At 40.3% G+C, this 24,879-nt stretch overlaps 2 protein-coding genes across 2 annotated transcripts; one reads left to right on the top strand and one right to left on the bottom strand.

Annotated features, from left to right (window-relative positions):
- Positions 1 to 298: 298 nt before the first annotated feature.
- On the bottom strand, positions 299 to 6,142 carry LOC129773695 (uncharacterized). Its single transcript, XM_055777342.1, has 3 exons — positions 5,462 to 6,142; positions 2,853 to 5,399; positions 299 to 328 (listed from the first exon to the last, which is right to left on the bottom strand). Exons 1-3 carry the CDS (start codon positions 6,140 to 6,142, stop codon positions 299 to 301), a joined length of 3,258 nt encoding a protein of 1,085 aa, XP_055633317.1.
- A 12,460-nt stretch (positions 6,143 to 18,602) lies between these two features.
- LOC129779632 (cyclin-K) lies at positions 18,603 to 20,065 on the top strand. The gene is made up of 2 exons (XM_055787219.1): positions 18,603 to 19,633; positions 19,704 to 20,065. The coding sequence occupies exons 1-2, from the start codon at positions 18,779 to 18,781 to the stop codon at positions 19,989 to 19,991; spliced, it is 1,143 nt and encodes a 380-aa protein (XP_055643194.1). The 5' UTR covers positions 18,603 to 18,778; the 3' UTR covers positions 19,992 to 20,065.
- Positions 20,066 to 24,879: the final 4,814 nt, after the last annotated feature.

Genomic DNA, 24,879 nt, shown 5'->3' with positions numbered 1-24,879 from the left:
TTTTGTTTACAAACAAAACAGTAGACTTCCAAGATGGCTGAAGAGTGGTTTTAGCAAGTTGGTCCACCTTATTATATATTTCTAGGCGCCTTGATTAAAATATGTATATACCTTGGCTGTTGTGGCAGGAAAGAATAAATCGATTTCCGATTTAGCAAAAACTGTATTTCAAGTGTTTTTAAAATCCTACGGAGGAGACATATATGACAAATTTACATTTTATCTTAATCTCATAAGACTCACGTTTAGTGTTCTTCTTTCCTTCTCGTGCTCTACTTTCCGACCGACCGCAGTAAGACTATTGCCCTGGGCTATAAACGTAATCACTCTGTTGATGAATTGAAATGTATCATAAAACATACGTGATTACCTTAGCGAATCGCAATGTTCTGATCTAACTGTGGTATACTATTATTGAAGCTTCTCGCACTCGCAATATTGTCGTAATCTGAAATGGTTGGCTTGTAACACTATTTAATCCTTCTACAAATAGGACAGGTCTCACCTTTCAACATATATTTCACTATAGACACTATTTCTATTACTGACTACAATCGACATTACATAAAGGAACTTTCAGCCTCCGTAGGATCCTTTTCAACTTCTGAATTTAAACAATAACCCATATAACATACCAAATCATAATACAAATAAAACAAACCAACATAACTTTGATCGTCATTAGGGCAAGGTAATTATAGATGGGAGCGCACGACACCAAAGGTTCGTAACACTCCCCCCCGTGAACCGAAAGTATAGATTCGGTTTACTTCTCTTCGCTCGCTATGTCCAAAACGGCTAACTTCACTGCTGGACGTTCGTATATACCTTTCGCCGTCTGTACTGTAGCGCTACGCACCTGGTCGCCTTTAAGGGAAGTAGCTATAACCTTGCCTATTGGCCAACAGTTTCTTGGATGATTTGGATCGGCTATAACGACGACATCGCCTACTTCAATTGGTTTAACCTTCTGAAACCACTTTGTTCGTCTGGTTATTTCCGGTATGTAATCACGCAGCCAGCGTCTCCAGAAATGGTTCACCATTATTTGAGAGATCTGCCAGCCTCGTCGTACTACTGTAGCATTGTCGTCACAAGTGGTGAGTGGTTTTGAGCCGCCTGACGATCCCAATAATGAATGATTTGGAGTTAGTGCCGTATCCGAATTGGCATCAACAGGAACATGTGTCAAGGGGCGTGAATTTAACACATTCTCTATTTACATTAACGCATTCCGGAGTTCTTCCTCTGTGAGTCGTTTTGTACGCAGAACTTCGGTTAAATTTCGTTTCACAGACTGAATTAGCCTCTCCCAGGCCCCTCCCATGTGAGGTGAAGCTGGGGGATTAAAGTTCCATTCTGTTTCAGAGCTAGTAAATTCCTCAGCAATCGCGTTTTGATCAATATTTTTCAGGTGTTTTTCAAGTTCTTTACGGGCTCCCACAAAGTTTGTACCTCTGTCGCTATAAAACGCTCTAGGGGTTCCACGTCGCGACACAAAATTACGGAGTGCGATGATACACGAACTGGTACTCAATGAAGCGGCGACCTCTATGTGAACCGCTCGCACTGTAAGGCACGTTAGCAATACCCCCCACCTCTTCTCGACTCTCCTTCCAATGTTAATTTCAATCGGACCGAAATAGTCAACCCCAACATGCGTGAATGGTCGTGTGAAGGCAGCTAGTCGGGCGAAAGGTAGTTCTGCCATCTCAGGAGGGTGCGGAACTGCATCCCTATTCTTGCATCGCTGACAGTTCTTCCTGACCTTGGAGAGTATTGCTCGGAGACGAATTATGTGATACTTTTGACGAATCTCGTTAATAACCGTCGCATGATTTCGATGATGAAACCTATCATGATAGCTCGCAACAATAAGATTGGTGATTGGGTGATCTGTTGGCAGGATAACTGGATTCTTAGTCTCGTAGCTGAGAAATTCACACGCGTTGGCTCTTCCTTTCATTCTCAACATGTCGCTGTTATCCACGAACGGACTTAGCTTATACAGTGAACTTGATTTGGGAACGCTAGCTATCGTTCGGGTAGACTTTGCCTTTGTCAAAAGGAGTAGTTCATCCATATATTTATCGCTTTGTGCTTGCCGGAGATTCTGCTCCTCCGCTCTGCGTAATTCGAGGCTAGTCAAAGGTCCAACACTTAAAGGTAGTTTACTCTGACGGAATTTAACGTTCGAGACAAATCTCAACACGTATGCAGTTACATTCACCAGACGTTGCCACCTCGAGAATTTAGTTGCTTGAATCACTGGATTTGTCATTTGTTGATGAAATAATACATTAGGTCGTAGTTCTTCATTCGTTGAGTTGTTTTTAAGCAACATAACAGGCCAATTATTTCGACTCTGCCGTAGGAAATCTGGCCCACGGTACCATCTGCTGTTAGGAGTTAAATCTGGTTGACGCACCCATTTAGTCCCATCGTCGGCAACATTAGATCTTGTGGGTACCCATTTCCACGCATTGACATCCGTTGATTCTAGTATCTCTCCTACCCTAGCAGCGACAAATGGGCTATAACGACGATGATCAGAGTTTAGCCAACACAGTACATTGCGGGAATCTGACCAAAAGAATCTCTCTGATATTTTGATGGTAAGATTCTCCATAATAGAATTGTACACCCAAACGCCATACCTCTTGAAGAATGATCTTCAGGAACATGAGAAAATGTGCAATCAACCCTAATGGATCAAAAATGGTCATCAGTATACGGAGCATTTCTCGTTTCGTTGGTCGTCGACATCCGTTCCGAAGAGCATGATCCAACCGCGTCCAACAAATTTTGAAGGCAAAGGAATCTGTCGATGTATCCCACCACATTCCTAATACCTTCTCCGCAGCTAATGCAGCTCCTAAGTTCAAATATTTGGAACCTGTTGGTCTCTCGCAAAGGGCTGATAAAATCTTAGGGGAGTTGGACACCCAATTCCGCATTTCAAACCCACCCTTCGCATGAACGTGCCGGACTGCTCTCGCTAGTTCAATAGTCTCTTCTTCCGTCCCAGCGCTTGCAACCCAATCATCTACATAGTGGTTTTTCATTATAGCAGCCACGGCACGCGGGAACTCGACTTCGAATCTCTTTGCGTTTTTATTTTTCACAAATTGAACTGCACTCGGAGAGCAGCACGCACCGAAGGTCATGACCTGCATCACAAATGTACTAGGCTCCTGTTCGTCACCTTCATACCACAAAAATCGTTGACATTGCTGATCTTCTTTTCTAATACTAACTTGATGGAACATCTCACGGATATCCCCACAAATTGCGAATCGATGTTCTCTGAATTTTTGCAGTACTGAGATGAGTGAAGTTAGCTGATCTGGCCCAGTCAGAAGAACAGAATTGAGTGAGGTTCCATGTACCGTCGCAGCCGCATCCCACACAATCCTCAATTTACCGGGTTTATTGGGATTAAAAACCGGGAATATTGGAAGATACCACACACGCTGAGAAGTCGTAACCAATTCACTCTGCGAAACTTTTCGGATGTAACCTTTCGATTGATACTCGGCGATTAGGTTGTTAAGTGAATCTGCCAATTGAGGGTTCTTTGTCATTCTGCTTCGAAGACATTTTGCCCGTTTGAGAGCCATAGGCCTGCTATCTGGCAACCGAACGTCATCATAGCGCCAAAGGAGGCCCGTCTCGAAGCGTTCCCCCATGCAACGTGTTAGCGAATTTAATAGTGACAAAGCTCTCTCGTCTTCATTGGAACTGAACGTATGACTTAACTTCGCTATTCCTAAGCTATCGAGAGAAAAATAGTCTTTTACAGCTTGTTGCAAAACTCCATCACAAAAACATATGTGGTAGGTATAATGTACCATATTCGTAGACTGCTCCGCGGGCATAACTCCAAAGACCGTCGATCCCAAATTGGTTTTCACAGCAATTGGTTCACCCTGTTTCCCTTCGCGACTGCGTCTAACTAGGGTGACGTTGGCGTGTTTCAACCCTATCAGGATGCGAGGACGTACTTCGTGATAGGAATTTATTGGTAGACCTGACAAGTACGGATGTTTCCTTCGCAATTCTTCCATGTCGAGGGATTGATATGGCAGTTGTAGTTCCCCTACAGTTCTTACCTCACGGAGATGAAACTTTTTACCTTCACACCCAGATATGTCCACCGACACAATTTGGGAGTTCGCTTCGTAACGGTGTGTACCTCCAGTCCATCTTAAACACAGGGGACTGACCGCTCCGAATAATTCAAGATCATCCGCAATTTGCTGGTCCATAAGTGTAAGGGCGGAACCGTCGTCAAGGAATGCATAGCATCGAATATGTTTCCTAGCTCCATACAGCTCTACTGGGACGTAGCGGAACAATCCACCGCTCGAAACCGTTTGGTGCGTGTGAAGGTCATGTTCTGATTCGCGACTCGATTGGCTGTTTGTTTCGTGAGATATTACAAAGTCTTTGTGAAGCAATGGATGATGCTTGAAGGTACATCCATTTTTCCCAAAAACTTTGCCACTGCAGCCTCCTCTGTGTTGTTTGAGGCACCTTCGGCATATTTTCATCACGCGTGCTATAGACCATCGTGCTTCATATGACAGTCTCTCGAAGATATTACATAATCCGACGCTTGTGCATCCGCCTTTGCAAACTGGGCATTTTTTTATGACGTCTGTATTCGAGCCACGTGGCAGCAATTCAAACGGTGAAGAATTACTCGACTTAGCGTGAGTAGCAGCGGCAACCCGCGCGTTATGTATTGACTCACCGATGGACGATCTTTCTTCAACGACAGCAGGCTCTTCCGAGTGTGCATTTAGGAAAACTTTACCCTTATGATTGCTGTGTGGTTCAGTAACTGCACATGCATCTTCGGCTAACGTATAGATCCATTTATTGAAAATTGCTAAATTGACTTTGCTCAGTGTTCTCTGATACCTTGCCCAATCAAGTTTCAGGGGTGATGTCAGTTTGTTGATTAATTCGTGGAGTAACGTAACATCTTTCATATATTCATTCGTTCCACACGCGTCAATAGTGGCACACAGATTCTGTACCGACAAGGCGAAATCTATTAGTCGATCCAGGGAGTCTCCCTTTATTGGAGGCATCGCCAATATTTTCTCCTTAAGACATCTAATTATTGTATGTGGTTGTCCAAATCGTAGCTTGAGCGCTGCTATTGCCTTGGAAACGGTTGAGGGGTGCATGAGGAAGCTTCGAACAGCGGCGAGAGCTTCGTCTTTCAGGCAGTTTCGTAGGCGAATCATGTTTTCTTCGTCTCTGTACCCACACATTGTCGTTGTACTCTCATAGGTGGAGAAAAACATTGGCCAATCGTCGGGATTACCGCTGAACTTGGCAAATCGCGTGGTACAACCTGGCGGGCGGCAATCTGCTCGCGAGTGATTCTTTTTTCGGAGTGGATTGAACAACGAAATGTACGAGATGTATGCGGAACCTCCACGCCTACTGGAGTCGATCGCTTAGGTGGATTGAATTCAGATTTACGCTGATCCTCACCTGCCTGACCTGACAAGTTATGTTGACTTCCATCTTCGCACGCCTCTTCGCCTTTGCCTGATATCGCTGCATCATTATCGGAATCACATAAATCTTCGTCACCATGAGCTTCTCTATCTGCAGTATTCATCGCCTGGTCATCGTTCAACCATTCTTTCACCTTCACCATTGAACTAGTATGTGGCACACCAGCGGATTTCGTTTCTGATTCTATTTCAGCTATTTCTTCTAATACACTGAATTTTTTCTCTGCTAACTCTCTCTTTCGCCTTATTTCTTCCTTCATAAGCGCCTCTTCAGCCTCAATTTTCTGGAGTTGTATTGTCAACAATGTCTTTGCCGACTTTTTTGATAACCCAGAAGTCACCGATCCTTCTTTCAACGACTTTCGAGATTGTTTCTGGTTCTGATCGTGTAATTCCAGAAACACATCACCAACCGTAACCTTCTGTTTAATGTCTTCTTCCTTAGTTTGGAGTGGTTTCGATTTCAATACAGTTTTCTTTTTAGCGCCTAATGCATTCTCCTGCGAACTTTTTGCTGACTCACATTCCGTACAAATCCAATCTTGGTGCTCTATTTCTTGTGAAACACACATGCAAAATGATACCAACCATCGCAATTGTCGCATTGTACCATTCGACTATCATCCTCAGAGTTACAGATACGACAGTTATTTTCTACAGAGGGTGGAGTACATTTTTCCTTTTCAGATGTTCCAGCCTTACATTCCGTTGTGGCTGCGCCACCAGTAGCAAAGGGAGTATTACCACTTAATAATAATTCATTGGATTCTTGTTGAGCTTCTTTATTTTTCTTTTTATCAACGCTTTTTATCGAACGCTTACCTACTAAGTCTAGGTTTACGTTTGCAGTTTCTCGGTCGGACATCCTTATAAACGATTTTAAAAAATGTTGTGGCAGGAAAGAATAAATCGATTTCCGATTTTGCAAAAACTGTATTTCAAGTGTTTTTAAAATCCTACGGAGGAGACATATATGACAAATTTACATTTTATCTTAATCTCATAAGACTCACGTTTAGTGTTCTTCTTTCCTTCTCGTGCTCTACTTTCCGACCGACCGCAGTACGACTATTGCCCTGGGCTATAAACGTAATCACTCTGTTGATGAATTGAAATGTATCATAAAACATACGTGATTACCTTAGCGAATCGCAATGTTCTGATCTAACTGTGGTATACTATTATTGAAGCTTCTCGCACTCGCAATATTGTCGTAATCTGAAATGATTGGCTTGTAACACTATTTAATCCTTCTACAAATAGGACAGGTCTCACCTTTCAACATATATTTCACTATAGACACTATCTCTATTACTGACTACAATCGACATTACATAAAGGAACTTTCAGCCTCCGTAGGATCCTTTTCAACTTCTGAATTTAAACAATAACCCATATAACATACCAAAACATAATACAAATAAAACAAACCAACACAACTATGATCGTCATTAGGGCAAGGTAATTATAGATGGGAGCGCACGACACCAAAGGTTCGTAACATTGGCTGAGGTTGAAAAGAAGCAACTGAATGTTAACCATCTGATGATCATCTATAAAATAAAATAAAATTCATCTATAAAAGGCTGGATCATGCGGATAGAATCAATTTTTTTCCCTTATTGGGTGTGAACCACCCTTATTGGGTGTGAACCACCCTAATTGGATGTGAACCACTTATTGATGAAGAAGTAGACTGAAAGCTATGGCGAGATAAGTTCCAATCAGGAATAATCTGTCTAATGAACTTTATAATCCTGATCGAAGACACAAACCAAACCTCCTTGGCTCCAGAATAGCCTTATTAAGGTGTTGAAGTCTGCGTCTTATTAGAACTCCGTAATGTAGAGTAAATGTTCCAAGGTTTCGCTTTCGGCATTACAAAAGAACCAAATAAAGACTAAGCAATTGTTGTGCGTTGCCGGCCGTCGGCCACATCCCACTTCGAAAATGTGTTTGTAAAAATTTAAATCACACATTTTAAATTCGATAAGTGCATTTCCCCATATTGCCCTAATCATACAATTAAAGTATGGGAGATATGATTGTGTCTCTCAAAAAGAATAATCGGTTATTACAGAATTGCTGGAAAAATTAATGTTGGTTGCCATTCTATTTATTTTAGTGTTGGATGCTCAGTACATAATAAAAAATCATGGAACGCGGAATCCGATTTAGATACTTTATGTTAACTTTGAATACTTTCCAAATATGACAATCGTCTAAATATTGACATAAAAATAACTGCCCTACATCTAATACGATTATTTCCTTGATGAATTAATTGGCTTGTAAATTTATTTTGAGATTTTTTTAAAATTTAATGGTTTATGGGAAAGTTGATAGAATATCATATAGCTCCTATGTCTAGTATTACCGAAATTAGTGCCCCTCTAGATTGTCACCTTGTTAGATTCGTATCGCAGTGAGATTACTGTCTGTCCGGCTCACATTTGCTCTTCCGAGAACTGACGTTTGTTCCTGTCTTCCTTCTTTGACCAACGGATAGTTTACCACATTCGATCCGATGTAGATAGACATCTCGGGGCCACAGTCCAGCGAAAATATCGATCGTGAATCAAACTTCTCAGCAGACAACGATGGCTCAACCAAATGAGCTTCTCCAACCGACTCCGTGCGGGAATCATTTTTCTTCAACATGATTTCCACTTTGCTGTATATACTCAACAGCATATCCTTATTGTTCGATCGATCCGAAACAAGCGATCCATTACCAGAATTTGCTTCTTTGGAGATCACTACTACAGGCGAATGGTTTTACTTGACTCAACTATACTAATAGTTTCCCACATTTTTTCACTACGATATGTTCATTTTCGAACGTCACTTCTTGTACTGCTTTACGTTTTACGATTCATATTTTTTCGATTTTCTTCTTCTTTCACTACAATCTCTGTCCTCGCACATTTTCTCAACTAGGGATTCTTTTCGATTCCCAGATTATCTTCAAGGAAATCAACACTTTGTAAACACCACGATGGGAGGGCTACTGTCCCCACTTGGACAGCATCCCAATTTTGCCACCAGTCAGTAAAAAGACAACGCGGTATAATTTTATCCAGCATACTAATCATACTCCTTTCTGGCCCGACTGGCTCAGTACTTTTTATTTCATCTTATGTTTACAATTACAATATCTTATTTACTAACTAAATTTTTGGCCGCGCTAGAATCGTACGCACGCGTTTCCGTAGTGCTGATTCTGCGCGAACCCCTGTTGTATAATCAAACCGCTATGTTGAACTTGCTCCTCGGAAATTTGGCGAATAAACAAAAACTAAAGTGGGGCTGGTTCGACATAGGCGGAACTAATAAGGGCGCTTCATTTGTGTAATTTTAAGAGCCCCCGCAGACTACATACTTTTTATCGGCAGACAGTTTGATCAAGTTGGTCTATTAGTGCAAAAACCGACCCAACTGAATCGGTGTAATGTGCGCTTATGCATAGCTCTCCATACTGATTAAGCCGGCCGATCAAACTATCAGCCGTAAAATAGTCTGCAGTCTGCGGGGCTCTAATACTCGGCATGAAATTTTTTTTTCGACTGGTAAGGTTGTACAGCCATCCAATTGGTCGCCACGTCCCGTTCTTCCCATTTCTTCAGCTAGCTTTGCAACACACAATCAGAAATTCCAAAGAATGGTTCTAGACTAGTGAAGGATGAGCTTGAGTCGTCATCTTGCGAGTTCATCTGCTTGTTCATTTCCCTCTATACCGCAATGATCAGGAATCCAGTACAGTTGTACTGATCTTATCTGACTTAGTTAGGACCAAGGCGCTTGTATAAATGTATATATAGAGGCGCCTTGGTTAGGACCAATACATTTATACAAGCGCCTTGGTTAGGACCAAGGCGCGTAGAAGTATATCCTAAGGTGGGCCAACTTGCTAAAACCACTCTTCAGCCATCTTGTAAGTCTACTGTGTTTTGTTTGTAAACAAAACACAATACGTTTGTGCCCAAGCTCGCTCGTGATCAGTCTGTCTCTTTCACGCTTCAAGAAAAGAATTCCCCTTCTGCTTTCTTCCGTACTGTTTTCATATACCCCTCCCCTAACCAACTTAGTGACGAAACGGCCTCACCTAGTACCATAGACCCGTCTTGGTTAGGACCATTATCAAATTGATTGTCAAAAAGAATCCAATAGAAATGTCAAAGAGATCCAATAATCAGATGGGGAAAAAAGGTGTTATTTTTTTATAATGATCCACTACATAGATAAAGTATTGTTATCAAAGGCAAAATAAATCAAAATAATAAAAATGAACGAACTACCTTTTTGCATCAACTAATGCTAACGTTCAGAATTAGAAAGATCTAGTTCATATTCTGACAGGAACTAAATTTTCAGTATTATTGAGATAATTTAAACTAATTATAATTCAGTTGTACTTCCCACAAAAAGTTTTTTTTTGTTTTTCGGACATTATAAAAAAAATATTTTTTTTCATTAAAACAAAAAAAAAACGATTACAACATTTATTCCATTTGAGGATCAATGAATAATACTTAAATAAACATACTTTGGGTATCGTACCATCTGAATCTGGTCTTCATTGAACACTTCACTGAGGCGCTGTGGAACTTCGAACTGCTTGCTAAGCTAATTGAATTTCAACTTTCTATACTGAGATTTCTTTCATCACATTCCGTGCAATCTGTAATTAGAATATTCTGAATGTACCGATCAGAATTGTTTCATACAAATTGAAAAACTATTTTTGATATTTGGCACATTTTTTTTTTTTTTTCCAAAATATATTTTTTATTAAGGCACATGTGGCGTTAGCCTGACGGGGCCGGGAGTCCAATATTTTGACAATTTTTGTCTTACAACTATGTTAGTAATATGTAACTGATTACTCGCGGTTGGCTCGAGGTTAGTATTACAAGTGTTCTCATAATTGGTATGTTGCAGTCTTCGATGCTCTGTACGTGTGCCTGATACGGGATACTTCCTATTGGGATGCAGCTGACCATTAATCACCAACGCCCCCCTAGTCTGTACCCCATATCTAGCGTGGTGCGTCTTTCTCGACTCGAGGAATCCAAGATAGAATGGTCACTAGCCGGCGCAATCATCATCTCGTGTAGAGTTGTCATGAGCGGTACAACCTTTGGCTCTTGTTGAATGATCAGTGGACTGCACAACCTTCGGCCCGTGCATCTGTAAAGAGTGTGTGTATGTATTGCCGCGACTAAGTAAAAGTTTATCGATTGGATAGGAGGGATATGAAACGGGGACACAACAAAGGAAACATCATTAAACGTTGACATCGGCGTTTCTGAGGAACAGGTATAGATGAAGCAGAAGATCAGGATCCCGGCTACCTAAGATATCCCGGACGGGGATATCCGATTGTCTGCCTTGTGCTCTCAGTGCTCTAGAGAGCTGAGAGCGAGCAGCATGGAACCGGATACACGACCAGACAACATGCTCGATGTCGTGGTAGCCATCGCCACAATCACAAAGATTGTTTGCTGCGAGCCCAATGCGATAGAGATGCGCGTTTAGGTTGTAGTGATTGGACATAAGCCGAGATATCACGCGAATGAAATCACGACCTACATTCAATCCCTTGAACCATGCACTCGTCGAGACCTTAGGGATAATCGTGTGTAACCAACGACCGAACTCATCTTCACTCCACATGCGCTGCCAACTAACGAGTGTGTCCTGACGAGGAATGTGAAAAAATTCATTATAGGCAATTTGCCTTTCAAAAAGTGTGCCTTCTGAAGCGCCCACCTTAGCTAGCGAGTCCGCTTTCTCATTCCCCGGAATCGAGCAATAAGAGGGAACCCATGCTAAGGTAATCTTGAATAATTTTTCGACCAAAACACTCAATAGATGTCTTATTCTTGTTAGGAAATAAGATGAGCGTTTATCAACTTTCATTGAGCGGATTGCATCTATTGAGCTGAGACTGTCTGAAAAAAATAAAATAATGGTCGATGGGCAGTGTTTCAATGATCCCTAGAGCATAGTATATCGCACCCATTTCTGCGACATACACGGAACAAGGATCTTTGAGTTTAAAAGAGGCACTGGAATTTTCATTGAAGATGCCGAAGCCAGTGGACCCGTTTATGTATGAACCGTCAGTAAAGTACATTTTATCAGATCCAACTTTCCCATATTTTTCCGAAAATATCGACGGAATAACATTGGAGCGTAGGTGATCTGGTATTCCATGGATTTTTTGTCGCATGGACAGATCAAAAATGACAGAGGAATTGCAAAAGTATGGGAAGCAAACTTGGTTGGAGATGCCTGGTGAAGGGTGCACGTCGTGGGTAAGGTACTCATGGTATAAAGACATAAAACTTGACTGAGGAGTCAGTTGTAGTAGATTTTCGAAGTTATCAATCACCAATGGATTCATGATCTTGCAACGGATGAGAAATCTGTAGGATAATTCTGTGAACCGAAGAGTAAGCGGGGGTACTCCTGCCAAAACTTCGAGACTCATCGTATGTGTCGAATGCAAACACCCCATGGCTATACGCAAGCAACGATATTGTATTCTCTCCAGCTTGAGAATATGAATCCTGGCAGCTGATCGGAAGCAAAAACTGCCATATTCTAACACTGATAATATCGTTGTTTTGTACAACTGAATGAGGTCTCCTGGATGGGCACCCCACCATGTTCCGGTTATTGTTTGGAGAAAATTGATTCTTTGCTGGCATTTCTGTTTCAAATACGCAATGTGTCTTCCCCAGGTACATTTAGAATCAAAATATACACCCAGGTATTTGACAAACATAGAGTGTTGGATCGTTTTGCCGGATAGGTAAAGCTGGAATTGGGCGGGTTCGTGCTTCCTAGAAAAAACGACCATTTCAGTTTTCTCCGTAGCGAATTCGATACCCAGCTTGAGGGCCCACGTGAACAGATTGTTCAGGGTATCTTGCAACGACTTTTGCAGAGCGACGGGATTAGTACCCGTGATGGAAATAACTCCATCGTCTGCAAGTTGTCTCAGCGTGCAGTCTCTAGTTAGACAATCATCCATATCATTGACGTAAAAACTGTACAAGAGGGGGCTTAGGCAGGAGCCTTGTGGTAGGCCCATAAAACTGTAACGAGAAGATTTCGAGCTGCCATGAGAGAAAATCATGTGCTTTTCTGACAGTAAATTGTACAGGAAATTGTTGAGAATTGGTGAAAGTCCACGATTATGAAGCTTCTCTGAGAGAATTTCCATGGAAACTGAATCAAATGCCCCTTTGATATCGAGAAAAACGGAAGCCATTTGTTCTTTGCGAGCAAATGCGATTTGGATTTCAGAAGATAGCAGCGCGAGACAATCATTTGTCCCTTTACCTCGGCGGAAGCCAAACTGCGTATTTGACAGCAAATTGTTCGTTTCGACCCACTTGTCCAAACGAAGTAGAATCATTTTCTCTAACAATTTGCGAATACAGGATAACATTGCAATCGGCCTATACGAGTTATGATCGCAAGCCGGCTTGTTGGGTTTTCGTATGGCTATCACTCTCACTTGTCTCCAGTCATGTGGGACTATATTCAGCTCCAGAAACTTGTTGAACAAGTTCAGCAAACGCTGTTTTGCCAAGTCGGGAAGATTCTTCAACAAGTTGAATTTAATCTTGTCCGACCCCGGAGCTGAATTGTTACATGAGAGGAGGGCAATTGAGAATTCTACCATCGAAAAATTCTCATAATCGCATTGGAGCGGATTATCGCGTACGACGCTTTGTGCAGGAACTGAATCGGGACAAACCTTCCTTGCAAATTTGAAAATCCAACGGTCAGAGTATTCCTCACTTTCATTGGTATGGTTCCAGCCACGCATTCTCCTAGCCGTATTCCAAAGAGAACTCATAGCGGTCTCCCTTGACAAACCATTGACGAATTTCCGCCAATATCCACGCTTTTTTGCTTTAATCAGACCTTTTAGTTTGGCTTCTAGAGCTTGGTACTTTCGAAACCATTCCACTAATCCAGTTTTCCTGAATTTTTTGAAAGCGGATGATTTTTCAAGGTAGACCTTTGAACACTCCCTGTCCCACCAAAGTGATGGAGGACGACGTCGGAAAGTGGTAGCAGGAACACGTTTCTTTTGAGCTTGAAGTGCGCTATCGTAAATCAAACTTGATATAAAATTATACTCTTCAAGGGGAGGAAGTTCATGCATCGAAATGATTGCTTCAGATATTAATTCTGCAAATTTTCTCCAGTCAATATTCTTCGTGAGGTCATACGCAATATCGACTGACTCACTAGATTTTGATTCATTGGCGATCGATAAAATTATTGGTAGGTGATCACTACCGTGGGGATCTTGGATTACCTTCCATGTGCAATCCAGGGATAATGAAGAAGAGCAGAGAGATATGTCTAACATGCTTGACCGTGCAGGAGGGTTGGCTATCCTAGTTGCTTCCCCAGTATTTAAAACTGTCATGTTGAAGTTGTCGCACAGATCATAAATCAACGTGGCACGGTTGTCATCGTAGAGTGACCCCCATGCTGTTCCATGGGAGTTGAAGTCACCTAAGATTAACCGCGGCTCCGGCAATGCCTCGATAATATCAAAGAACTGATGGCGGCCTGCAGTAGTCCTGGGAGGAATATATATCGAAGCAATGCAGAGTTCTTTGCCATTGATTTGTATCTGGCAAGCGACAACTTCAATGCCTGTAATCGATGGGATAGTGACTCTATAGAAGGAGTGACGTTTTTTGATCCCCAATAGTACGCCACCAAACGAGTCGTTACGATCTAGGCGAATAATGTTGAAATCGTGAAAATTCAGCTCGTCGGCTGAACAAAGCCATGTTTCACAGAGAGAAAATACATCACAGTTAGAACTGTGAACTAAAAATTCAAATTGGTCTAGTTTAGGGATGATGCTTCTGCAATTCCACTGTATGACAGTGGTCAAATCCTTGACCTCTTGCGCTGAATTAGGCATCGAGGGAAATGAACGCTGCTAAAAAGCCACATTTTTCTTTCAAAAATGTTCTCACAACCGGAAGCAAACATAATACTATGCTTTTAAGAGGATCATTTATATTTAAAGCAATTAAAATGTTATCCACAAGGTCTGAAAGCGCAAGCAGGCCAGGTAGTGGCTGTTGCTTCGACCGCGAAAATGGAACAGACGTGTTCGTTGTTGTTCCGGGAAGTGCTGAGGACCCCTGGTTGGTAGCATGACCACGTAAACCGGGAGGTACTTGCTTCGGCCTATTCTCAGCACGTTCAGTTCGAGGCTTCATTCCAACTTGGGAAGTTTCGGTATTGCCAAATGACACGCCTTGCAATGCATTCTGAGTGGCAAGCTCTAGAATTTGTTTGGCACAACATTTTGTTGTTTTAACTTTTTCCCGGACCGTTATACCAGGGACAGACATACAGCTGTACTTGCGTTGTACGTGTACAGCGTTGTACAGGTACCATCGTACCATGACAGACATACTTTGGTTGTACATTGTACCGTATGTCAAACTGACAATCAGATATTTTTCCAATTTCCACCACATATTTCAATGAAAAAGGTTTTTATTTAGTGTCTAAACTATCAAACACAACAAAAAAGTTTCCAATCTGAGTTATTAACTTAACAGAAAGTCAATGAAAAGAACGTTTATCAAGTGATTTGATTCTGCTTGTTCATGCTACCCACCACTAACCATTTGTGGCGCTGCGCACAGTATTACTGTAGCCATGTACAGCGGTAAAACAGGTCGGTACAGGTACAGCGATTGTACCGAGTTGCTTGCATGGTTCTAGCGCTGTACATGGTGACAGACATACAATTTTTGAAGTACAACGCTAGTACAGCTGTATGTCTGTCATAAGTATTAGGTAGAGTTTCGCAAAGCTTTTCGGGATTTTACACTCAGATCTTGCGATGTTGTCGCCACTCCTTGTATTAAAATATTCCCGAATGAAATCCGCGTAGTTATGAATATAGCGGTAAAACAATCTGCGCTACGTGTTGGTGATGGGCGCAATCCTCTAGCTCGATAATCGGCCTAATTGTTGGAGAGCGTTTCAAAGTTTCACCAGGTTCCCTTTTCGGTTGAACTGCAACAATGTATTTTTTTAATTATTCCTGCAAAAGTAAATTAATTTTTTGCAATTTTGCAAATATTGCGAGTACATTCGAAAGCTGTGAACCGTTTAATAGGGGACATGTTTTCACAGCTTCCAAAGTATAATAATTAACTGTGTTATTGCTTGATAATTCACCATTTTTCTGTTTTTGACCCAATGTCACTCCCATGACCCATTCTCACCCCCATCGATGGTATAGAATATTTCAACCATTGCACTTACTTCAATTAGTTCGTAGTAGTTCGTTCATTTTTATTATTTTGATTTATTTTGCCTTTGATAACAATACTTTACATTGCACTTATTCCACACTTTCTCGAGTAAAATTCTACTTCGGACACAAACGTAAATAAACTAAGTCCGAGTTACGAAAACGTTTGTGTCTTTGATCAGAGAAACATTTGACAGATAGTATGAAGGGGAAAAGTTCCATGATAATCTTTTCTTCAAGCAAAAGGAACTTTTAAAAAATACTTCATTGACTCCGCATGACCCAGATAAAAGGTAATTCATATAGCGAATTCGTTTTTGTTTAGTTTCAACCCCAGTGTCGCAATAACTGCTGTCAAAACGTTTTTTTTATTCACTCAGTTTCGCACTCAGTGTCGCAGTGGTTCGCCCCGAAAGCTGTTAGTTTCGCACTGAGATGTTTCCCGGGTTGGCACTCGGGTTCACCAATACAACTATACTGAACTGTCAAGTTCCGAGTATTGTTTTGGAAAATCTAAAAATAAAGACTATGAAAATGGAAAACCTGCTGATTTTGCTTTTGTATTATTGGAATCGTAATCCAATTCGGATTCTGATTTTGGAGAGTATATTCGTGTAGACGGCATCAGCTACGTGTGCTTTCATTGGGAGGCGAAAATAATGATGGATATTCAGGTGGAATAAACCTGCTTTCAAAATCAAAATTATGAATGAAAATTTACTTAAACGTATCGAATATTTATTTTATGTGATGAAATAAGAGGTTTTTTCCATATCGCGGAAACATATTGAACGAAAACTGTGTCTAATGATGATTTTATATTAGAATAGTAATTATTTGTGGAACAAACAGGAAATGCATCGACAAATTATTAAGTGAGTGTCAGAACTACATGTGTTAGGTAATCAAACAATATGAAGTAAAAATTTTCATTCAAACTTTTATATTTTTACACTGCACTTGGCCCTGCTGATCTGATAGAGAATAATTTACCTCCAAAGCACTAATATCGCCACCAGACGTCGACACCGTACATTTGTCGTCGCAAATATAAACAAATCAGACTATACAACGCACACCAACAAGCCACCGCATTCGTGAAACTGAAAACGTTTTTTTATTACAGAGTCAGTTTGGCACTGACTCAGTTTTAAAAACGAATTCGCTAATAGTGTCGAAACATCGGTAATATTGATTGACGATCTCTTCTTCTTCTTTAATGGCACTAACGTTCCTAGAGGAACTTCGCCGTCTCAACGTAGTATTACTTGCGTCATTTTTATTAGTACTTAGTTGAGATTTCTATGCCAAATGACACGCCTTGCAATGCATTCTGAGTGGCAAGCTCTAGAATACGCGTGATCACAGTGCAAGTCGGAGGAAATTTCTTTGACGAAAAATTCCCCCAACCAGAACGGGAATCGAACCCGAACACCCGGCATGTTAGTTATGACGCTAACCACTCGGCCACGGGATTGACGATCTATTTTCTGTGAATCATCCATACACTGAGAGAAATAGCTAGTAAATATAACTAATTTTTTTGGTAAGTACTACCAATCTATAGTCATTTTCTACCGTACTAATAAACATATATGTCAAGCAGAACCATGCTTCGTAAGCCCAATATCGGCTACATTTTCACAACGAAAATGCACGTATTAGACTTATATCAATTATATCAAGCGCGTATTAACAATTTTTATTGTTGCCATAAGGCAATAATATGGCAACAATAAAAATGGTTAATACGCGCTTTTCTCACAAGTCTACAGATATGACAACATTCAAATTTACTTATGTTATCGACTAAAATATATATAACATCTGGTAGGGATGTTTGACAGTTGTAATTGTATACTGTACTAGAGGTGGGCAAAACGGTTCATTTCAGTGAGCGGCCCAGAGCCGCTCTTTCATTGAAACGAGCCGGCTCATTTGAGTGGCTCTTTTTTGAACCGCGGGTCTTTTTTGAGCCGAGACTCTTTTGAACCGCGGCTCTTTTTTGAGCCGAGACTCTTTCAAAATGCAGCTCTTTTTGAGCTGAGACTCTTTCAAAAAGCGGCTTTTTTTGAGCCTTCCGAAAAGCGGCTTTTGTTTTGAGCCAAGACTCTTTTGAAAAGCGGCTCTTTTTTGAACCGCGGTTCATTGTAAAGAATCGTGGATTATACGCCAATCTGACGAATCGGCTCAAATGAGCGGATCGCGAGCGCTCACCCATCCCTTCTTTCTACTAATGTTTTTCTAGCCTACTACACTTTTTCTGAGCGGATGTTTCTGTTCGTCTTCTTTTGCATAGTTGTTCGAATGGCTTATGCTGGCTTCACTCGTTCAAAACGCTTCTAGTCTCCTCCGTACTTTGTTGTCCTAAAATGAACTAAGCACACCTTACTTTATCAATCGTTATTGACAAAATGAACGTTCCCTGTCCTATCTCAGTAATGAAGAACCGATATCAGAATATCCAAATTTTCGTCATTATTGCCAATCATTCAAACTTTGTGGAATTACATAATCATTTTAATGTCATTCTTTTAAACTAATGTCAATACGAATGATCGTGTAAGGGCCGCTTAAGTAATAGTAATCGTTGCAAATGTGATTGTTGGCAACGTTGCTGTGATTATTCGCTGTCGTTGTCTTCGTTGCGCTTACGTTGAATAAGAATCGACCTTGAATCGGTATAATATTCTGCTGCAGGGGATTCATCATAGAAATTTGACAATGAGCTGTCACCGGTTTGTTTATTTCGGTATTATATTTGTTGCTTATATAGTTTACCATATATCAATAGAGGCTCGCTCGATTGAAAAATATATTGAATACGTTATACTTTCGTACCGAACCTACGCATAACCGGAGAAAATCACAAGAGGAGTTGAGAACAAGTCGAAAATATCGTAAACTCAGGAGCAAAATGCCAAACTGGTATTACGAGAAGAAAGACCTTCGGAACACCCCTTCAATAAAAGATGGGATTGACTTTGAAACGGAGCGCCGCTATCGAAAAGAAGGTGCACGGTTCATAATGCAAACTGGAACTTCGATGGGATTAGGGCATAACACCGTTGCCACCGGTGTTGTTTATTTTCATCGTTTCTATATGTTCCACTCCTTCAAAACGTTTCCTAGATATGTAACGGCTTGCTGTTGCTTGTTTCTCGCTGGTAAGGTAGAAGAAACTCCAAAGAAGTGCAAAGATATAATCAAAACCGCTCGATCGTTATTGACGGATCAAAAAATTTTGTCGTTTGGTGATGATCCTAAGGAAGAAGTTATGACACTGGAGCGAATCCTTTTACAAACAATCAAGTTTGACCTACAAGTTGAACATCCGTACTCGTTTTTGGTCAAATATGCAAAGTGCCTTAAAGGAGACAGCACCAAACTTCAAAAAATGGTCCAGATGGCTTGGAATTTTGTGAACGATTCACTGAGTACAACTGTATCACTCCAATGGGAGCCAGAGATTATTGCTGTTGCATTGATTTATCTTGCCAGTAAGTTGAGTAAGTTTACTGTCGTCGATTGGATAGGCAAACAACCGGAGCATTTGAAATGGTGGGACATGTTCGCCCAGGATGTAACAATGGAAATATTGGAGGATATTTGCCATCAGGTTTTAGATTTATATCAACAACCGAATAACGAAACCCCGCCGGATAGTCCACCGCAATTACCTCCGAGCAAATCGTCTCCTCCGATGAAGCGAGCTAATATTTCACCTGTAATAACGAAAAATTCTCCAACTGTCAACAATGCACCTGCAAAGGTAATTTCATAGATCTCATAGGTGTATATACTTAGAATAGTTAAATAATGCGAGAACGTGTCCATTACAGACAGCTGTATCTGTTCCAACCACTGTTGAAGTAGAGGCAAACCCTATACCGAAGCACATTACTACGGATACATCGCACAGTAACTATGGAAATTACCCAATCTACCCAATGCATCAAGGTCACCCGGTTCCACCTCATGCAGGTGGAAACTCTTACAATGCTGCAGCGCCTCCTGGTGGCCCGATTCAACCAACGCAGCCGTGGCAACATTATTCACACCCTCATACCAACAATTACTATCCTACAGCCCCACCTGCCCCGCGAAACAACTATTATGCACCTCAGTGACACGTGATTCCCATATCATGAATTGTAGATTATGAGAATAGTTTGTAAATGAAGCAAGTACTAAATATATCATATAAACAAATTGATGCTCTATCTTTTCGCAATTTATCCAATTTTTTTCCATACAATTTATTGAATCTTCCACAATGTAAAAATAACAAAACATATTTGGTTATGCATTTGGTTCTAACATAATAAAGTATTACTTTTATTATCAAACCTTTTAGTAAAAATTTCACATTTGTGCTGGAGCACAACAATAACGTTTAATCACGTTCAAATAATTAGCGTTTTTTTTCCTTAAAACGTGTTAAAAAATATTGACAAAGTCAATCGTATAATCAGCACGTATGTACAATTTTTACCCATTCATTTAATCGTGTAAGGACCGCTTTACAAAGTTTCAAACACGATGATATTAGCAGTAATGATGTTCATTTAAGGCTGATTTAGACGATGCCAGTCAGCGCTTTAGTTGAAGTATCCAGTGAACAGAGAACAGACAATCTGTTCAAGTAACTTGTACCAGTATCGAACAAGTAATTGGCCTCTGACTTGAACAGAGTGTCTGCTCTCTATTCACTAAAACAGCCTTTAGTAGCGTCTCGTGAGTAAATTGATTAGTTGTGCGCTCACACGGTGATCCAGCGGAACCCAAAATTTGATAAATTTCTGCTCAACATTTCAAAAGAATTTTTAAATTTTAATTAGTGCTCGAATATTGTTTTTTTTATCTAAGAATTTTAGTGGATTGACTGAACTATCTCGTGTTTCCTCATATTTCAAACATTTCTGAGTCTAATTCTTATTTTGAGCTATTTTTCATAATCGTGCGTAGTAGATTGTATATAAATTCAATATTACATTGCATAAGTTTAGATGCGTAATGAAGTGCGATAGAGTGCGATGTTTCTTGAACATAATATTAGAGTCTTGTTTTCAGAAACAAATTATCTTTTTAATTAAATTTCTTCTGGTGATACGGTAATGAAATTTAAATCGCAAATCAGTCGCAAAAAGGTTTTCCAATAAATTGCTCCTGATGTTGAAACTCAAGAAGCAAAAAACTGACCAGACGTCCCGCGTTACGCGGGACAGTTCTGCATTTCAACAAAATGTCCCGCGTAAGATTCCGTCCCGCGAAACGTCCTGCATTTGGCAAAAGAAACGAAAATGTTCCGCGATATCAATATATTTCAATATCACAATTTGATCATGTTGATTTTCTTAAATGGATGGAACTCAAAAAAAACTTTTATTTGGCAGACTGTTCAAGAGCGCTTCTAATGCATCCAAAGATTAATACGTTGAGCTGGTTTCATCGCACCGACATTGGGCTTTTTCTTTAGAGAGTGTCAACTGGAAGCGACAGCAACAAAATTGGAAAATGATTTTAATAAGTCCTCTATTGATCCGCAGGGGCCAACGTGAGTCAGACGAAAAGTTCATCTTTGGTCCCCTCGCTCGGTCAGGGCTTAACGTATACTCGACAGGAAGAGGCAGAGTTGTTTGATGAAGTATCGTAAAAGAAGCGCTGGGCGGTCTTACGAAAGTTGGCCGGAACCTCAACCATGGCCGATGAAAATATGTATATCGGCGTGTTATTTTACCTTTTCGTGGCTTTGGTGGTTGTCGATCTCTCCATTTTGGCCATTCGCCCAAAAGTTTTCTATCGGGTTGCGAAGGTTGGTGGTCTTCACGACAATGTTTATCTCCAGTCGATCCATCATCCAGTGATCTTTTGGCATAATGGGCTGATCCCAGGTTCGGCATAAAGACCACATCACATTCCCAACTCCGGCAAGCACTTCTTACTATATATCTCCCCGTTCACCATATGACTCGAGAGAAGAGCGGCTTGGACATTCCCTTCACGTCTGTCAGAGAAGGATCTTCTTCGAGAACTTGATGTGAATGATATATTCGACGTCATCGCTTACCTGGGGAACGTAAAGTACCCGGTCCCCTGCCATTCGTTGAATTCTAGCATCAAGTACGTTTCGTCTTTCATTATGAGTACGAAAAGAAGTTTTTCACTTCTTTCGCCGGAAAGAAGTGTTTCACCAGCACCTCAAGCTACTGCTTCTGGGTGGTTGCCTGCTGCTCAGATACGGCCGGTGAGCTTTGTTTAAATAATTATTTTAGCGAAATAGTCATAGAAATTACGCACTACACTATATTAATAACATGCGAGTATATGTCTCTTTACATAAAAATATTTACTTTTAGCGTCAAAGCTATATACACGGAGAAAAATAGAAATTTGTGTTATAGCTATGATCCATATCAATGGAAGCAGATTGATTATTCAAAATGTTTCACAGAAACAATGCAAATTGCACATTGCGATTGTATGGCCGGATTAGGTGAAGTGTGCTCTCATTTACTTTGTGCTTTTTTCCCTGAAATGCTGCTCTCGTGAAGAAGTAAACTATAATGAATATTCGTGTGTAGATATCCTTAATCGGTGGTTAGTTTTGCCAAAAAAGCAGATGATTATATTGAAATTAAGAACATATTCAGCCAGAAAGATCAACCAACTCTCAGATATGATTTTCGGGTACCTGAATGCTCTGCGGAGAAGTGAGATATGGTTATGAAAAAAATTGATCGGAAACGAAGGAAATCCTTCAATTAGCTAATTCATGGAAAATACAAGGAAGCATTTGAACGTGAACTCGAGCCTCTGTGTCTTGAATCTAGGTCCGAACAGGATTATCAGCCTTTCCTGTTATTTTTTCGATTCAAATCTAGTGGGAAAGTCGCTCAATGAACGTCGCGAAATAGGTGCTAGTAAGTTAAGCAATACGCGTCACACAAAAGCTCTTGTACGGTAAATAGCTTGCCTAACTGTTTCACAAAGTCAATGTTAGTTCTATGAAATATTTCGCGCTAATAGAGAGATCGCAACTATATTTAAATCATCTACAAGAACGTCGATTGATAATGAATCCGCCTCTGCTACATAGAAGCTACGAATGTAAACAAATGATGTTTCCCAACAGATGCTCTACATGTATGTGTAGCAAGAGCCCTATTGAATTGGCGATCTAACGCTAAACGTAAACGATCGGTGAGACATCTGGATTTTGTTTTTGAACTAAGAAAATGATGATAATGTAACCTAAAACTCAAAAACAAATCACGTATATCTTACTTCCGGTATTTCCAAGGTGGTTCTCACATGCAGGAACCATGCATTTTTTTACTTGTTTTTGATTGTGCTCTCGAATTTCCTTATCTGATTCATCCATTGTCAATATTTATACAGTTTTCACTGCTGAAAGAGGTAAGAAAATAACATGTTATGTATAAAATTGCGCAGAATTAAATTTCTTCCAAATTCATCGCAGTCAAATAATCTTTTATGATTATAACATTGTAATTTATGGAAAGAACTACAAACCTTCCATAAACTCACATGGCAAAATTTAAAACCATCATCACATTCACCGCAGCGCCGCCTAGGTGTAGATTTGTACGTTAGATCGCCAATTATGCCTTTTTCTTACGACTTCATTAGCATGTCTTATAGCGAATTCGTTTTTAAAACTGAGTCAGTGCCAAACTGACTGTAATAAAAAAACGTTTTCGGTTTCACGAATGCGGTGGTTTGTTGGTGTGCGTTATATAGTCTGATTTGTTTATATTTACGACGGCAAATGTACAGTGTCGACGTCTGGTGGTGATATTAGTGCTTGGGAGGTAAATTGTTCTCCATCAGATCAGAAGGGCCAAGTGCAGTGTAAACATATAAAAGTTTGAATGAAAATTTTTACTTAATATTGTTTGATTACCTAACACATGTAGTTCTGACACTCAGTTAACCATTTGTCGATGCATTTCCTGTTTGTTCCACAAATAATTACTATTATAATATAAAACCATCATTAGACACAGTTTTCGTTCAATATTCTGCGATATCGGAAAAAAACTTTTATTTAATCACATAAAATAAATATTCGATACGTTAAAGTAAATTTTCATTCATAATTTTGATTTTGAAATTTATTCCACCTGAATATCCATCATTATTTTCACCTCCCAATGAAAGCACACGTAGCTTAATGCCGTCTACTCTACTCTTCAAAATCAGAATCCGAATTGGATTACTATTCCAATAATACAAAAGCAAAAGCAGCAGGTTTTCCATTTTCATAGTCTTTATTTTTAGATTTTCCAAAACAATATTCGGAACTTGTCAGTTCAGTATAGTTGAATTGGTGAACCCGAGTGCCAACCCGTGAAACATCTCAGTGCGAAACTAACAGCTTTCGGGGCGAACTAGTGCGACACTGAGTGCGAAACTGAGTGAATAAAAAAACGTTTTGACAGCAGTTAGTGCGGCACTGGGGTTGAAACTGAACAAAAACGAATTCGCTATTAGATTAGCATGATCTAACGCATCTAGTGATCCCGGATTTTTGAAATTAATCGTTCATCAGCTAATCGAATACTTTTCAGCAGTTTGTTATTCGATACGATTAATCGCCCCAAATAATTAATCGATTAATCGTCACACTGAAAGGAATAATTAGATAGACCTATATTTCTCATTTGCTAGAAAGCCATCTAGAATCAAAAAACTGTTCATTCCGTCTGATAATCAATTATTACCTTTTACGCTCACCTTAACTCGTAAACGAAGCTCAATTCGCGTTGACGGCATTGAGCTTCCTTGACGAGTTCAGTAGAGCGTCAAAGATAATGATTGAAGTTCAGGATGAAACTGCAGCGGCCGTTCGTTTTTTCTCTGGGTTTGGATCGATTAATCGACGAAAATTATTCGTTCGCTTCGATTATTGGTTGCGCAGTATTCGTTCGATTAATAATCGATTCCTGTAGGAAGTATTCGATTAATCGATTAATCGAACGATTATCGGGGATC

This window comes from Toxorhynchites rutilus, chromosome 3, assembly GCF_029784135.1.
Source record: "Toxorhynchites rutilus septentrionalis strain SRP chromosome 3, ASM2978413v1, whole genome shotgun sequence".
NCBI lineage: Eukaryota > Metazoa > Arthropoda > Insecta > Diptera > Culicidae > Toxorhynchites > Toxorhynchites rutilus.
Note: the sequence above shows the minus strand (reverse complement) of the source record. Positions and strands in the feature narration are given on the sequence as shown.